The sequence below is a fragment of the Charadrius vociferus genome, unplaced genomic scaffold (assembly GCF_000708025.1).
Source record: "Charadrius vociferus isolate BGI_N301 unplaced genomic scaffold, ASM70802v2 scaffold92, whole genome shotgun sequence".
In the NCBI taxonomy this organism is placed as follows: domain Eukaryota; kingdom Metazoa; phylum Chordata; class Aves; order Charadriiformes; family Charadriidae; genus Charadrius; species Charadrius vociferus.
In genome coordinates, this window is record NW_009647874.1 from 1,212,633 (window position 1) to 1,215,890 (window position 3,258).

The 3,258-nt window shown below is 44.2% G+C and overlaps 1 protein-coding gene across 1 annotated transcript in view; it reads left to right on the top strand.

The window, feature by feature from the left end:
- Window positions 1-3,258, top strand: part of ST6GAL2 (ST6 beta-galactosamide alpha-2,6-sialyltranferase 2) — a 24,363-nt gene that overhangs the window by 7,259 nt on the left and 13,846 nt on the right. Inside the window, exons 3-4 of the mRNA XM_009883062.1 lie at window positions 1,463-1,564; window positions 2,683-2,857. Of these exons, the coding sequence (XP_009881364.1) occupies window positions 1,463-1,564; window positions 2,683-2,857 (277 nt within the window). The remainder of the gene's footprint in view (window positions 1-1,462; window positions 1,565-2,682; window positions 2,858-3,258) is intronic.

Consider the following 3,258-nt stretch of genomic DNA (forward strand, 5'->3'; position numbering starts at 1 on the left):
CCTTCTTGGGAGAGAAATCTATGCAGCCCACTTGACAGAAGTTGCTTTCCATACAAATACTGAAGATGGGTTACCCATACAGGTTACTGACCCTCCTTCCCTCCTCCCTGTCGGAAATTCCTGCATTCAGTTGATGAAAAGGCTGCTGTGGCCCTCTTCTTCCCTCCTGTTCTCTGCTGTGAAAGCCCAAAGGATGTGAAGGAAGCCAGTGCAGCCACAACAGATATTGTTATTCCAGAAGAAACTCATCTCATACATATGAATGCAGGCTCACTAAGAGCGAAATTTGTGTGGACAACACCTCCAAAGGGCTCTTGCTTACTGAAAAGCAAGTAAGAGCTCCTTTGTGTGATAACTGTAGAACCGAGCTTTTAAAAGCTTGACCTTTTGGTCTGTTTACTCTGTACTCTCAAAGAAGGAGTTTACTTCTCAGGCGAAACCTGCTCTGAGAAATGGAGCTAGGGATGCTGATGGCAGCACAACTAATTCTGTTCTTGTTGTGGAAGGCTGATGGAAAGTCATTAAGCTCAAAGTTTATGGTAGGAAGAATATTGCTATGGCAACAATATTTTTCTGAAGAAAAATATGCATAATCAAATATGGCTCATTGGAACCTAAAGGGAAATGAAAATTAGTATGAATTTATTTGTCTGGAATGTTGATTAGTTTAACAGCTGGAGCCAAATTCATGCTGTTTGAACCAATGCTGAAATCATTCGGCTCAGTCCTGCCTGAGAGCGGATGCACCAGGGATCAGAGAGATCTGGTTAGGCATGGAGACTCTGGGAAGGGATAAGCCAGCAGGAGTGAAAAGGAAACTTGAGTGGGGCGGGAGGTCAAGCAGAGTACCGGGAGATGCGGGAGGGAGTATTATGAGAGCAGTAGATCAGAGCAATATGACAGTTACTTCAAAAATAGCCCTATCACATGCTTGTTCCTGGAATTATTTTTCTAGGTATACCAGCCTTTACAGTCATGGTCTAATTTGCCTTTTTGGAGTTACTTGAAACGAGGCTGTCTTGCTGTTGAAATGAGAAAGCAATCAAAATGGAGGGGAAGACATTATCCTTGGGGTCTGTAGCCCTTCAAAGTAAGCTGCTCTGTGTCCAATAAGAGTATCCTGCAGACTGAAGTACTGTAGCTTTCGTTTGCAGGCTCCAGAATACACAGTAATGTTGATATACAATTATGCAGCATCTCAAGTGGTCCCATCACATCCCTCACAGATGGAGAGTAGTAATTCAGCGTACTGCTACTTCAGACTGTCATGAGTGCTGTTTACGGCTAAGCTCTTTTTTATATATATTTTTTTAACAAAACAAGTTGCTTAAAATCCACCGGGATTAAAGCAGAACAAACAGCAGAGTGGGGAGGACTGTTCATTTCAGAGAAGGATTTTGCCATTTTTCTGGGTCCCGCTTGACTCTAACAATTATGCAATTCTTTGCATGTGTGTTTGCAGATTCTCACCAACCCAAACCATCACTTTGTCGACAGCTCCCTGTACAAAGATGTTATCTTAGTAGCCTGGGATCCGGCCCCCTACTCTGCAAATCTGAACGTGGTAAGGTGTCTGCTTGGTCTTTTCTTCTCAACCAGTCTGAAAGCACTGGAGAAAATGCATGTATTTAGTACTTCAGTCTCCTGGTTCTCACTTGTCACAATGAACCCCAAAGTCTGTGTTCATCTAAGGAGTGGGGAATGCTATTTCTGCATAAATTGGTCAAAATTGGTTTGTTGGTCAAAAGTTTTTTAGCAGCCAGCACTTGCATTGGAACAGACTGCTCTGAGATGCTAGGATAGATGGATGATGGGTATTTTTTGATCAAATATTGGTATTTTCACATAACAGTGAGTTTTCTGTGTGTTTGCCAAGGAGGGAATGTTGCTAGATTTTAAAAGGAGGTTTTATCAGGAAAGGTGAAGAATTGCATCCATTTTTCCCCAACTTCCCCTCTGCCTACCCAGACAAAATACAACACCCTAATGAAAATCTCTCTTGGCGCCTTCCCTATTTCTCAGGCCTCCTCCCCACCAGTCTTCCTTTTGTGTCCACTCCCCCACAGCCATCTGTGCCCCTCCGTCCGCCCCCTCGCTGAGAGCAGCAGACGTCCATCTGGTTGTCACTGGGGGAGTCTCTGCTTTGGCTGGTGATGCAGCTCCAGTGGACCAGTTGATCTGATGGTTCTTGGCAAGGGGAGCTCTGAGCTGAGCAGGCTGCAAAGTAGAAAGTAAACCTTCTTCTGCTGAACTCCCTTAGCAACAGATGCCAGAGGCTGGGGGGCCCTCCGCAGGCTGCCGTCCCGCTGCTTCATGTGCTGCTGCTGCCACCAGCGGTGACAGGGACACTTTTGGAGGAAGGTTCAACCCCCTCGCCCGGGTCTTGTGTCAAGGCTCTTTGAACCCCTTGTTTAAGGTGGGCCTGTGAGTAGAAGGTGGGGTTGGCCCATCCCGCTGCAGTGAATTGCTTACTGGGAGTCTCTGCATGAAGAAAGGGAGCAGAGTAACCCAGAGCGAGGACTGGCTTTCTAGGGCAAGCATCCACCAGTGCAGGCTGCTTTGCCACCTTTGCTTCTGTTCTGAGGAGCCTGGATGAAATTAGTTTACATTAGTTTGTACGTAGTGTTTGAAACACATTGGATACTGTAAGATTATAAAAAAATCTTCCTTTTTTCCTCACAGTGGTATAAGAAGCCTGACTACAATCTATTCACTCCCTACGTACAGCATCGCAGGAGGAATCCAAACCAGCCTTTTTACATTCTGCATCCAAAGTTTATATGGCAGCTCTGGGACATCATTCAGGAGAACACTAAAGAGAAGATACAGCCCAACCCTCCTTCTTCAGGTTTTATTGGTAGGTGTATCAAAGAGGGGCCCAGTACACATGTTAGATTGAAAAAAATATTAAGAATTGTAAATGTGTACATTGCATGAGGATCAAGTCCATGTACATGTACTATTTGTTCTTGGTGCTCTTTCCAGAAACAATGACTAGCTAAAACACACAGTATGAGAACCATGAAATAGCTGGGTGAATTTAACGTTCTGCTTTCTTGCCCTTCACATCCATAGTACGCATACCAGATTTATGAAACATACATCTGTGAGAAATTTGTATTATTCCATATTAATTTATCCATTGAGAACCTACTCGATTCTGAAGTTCTTTGTTGGTATCATAAAGCAGAGATGCATCATACAAGTGAAAGCATATGGCAGGTCATACAGAGAAAATAAAATTGCTGATGCAGTCCC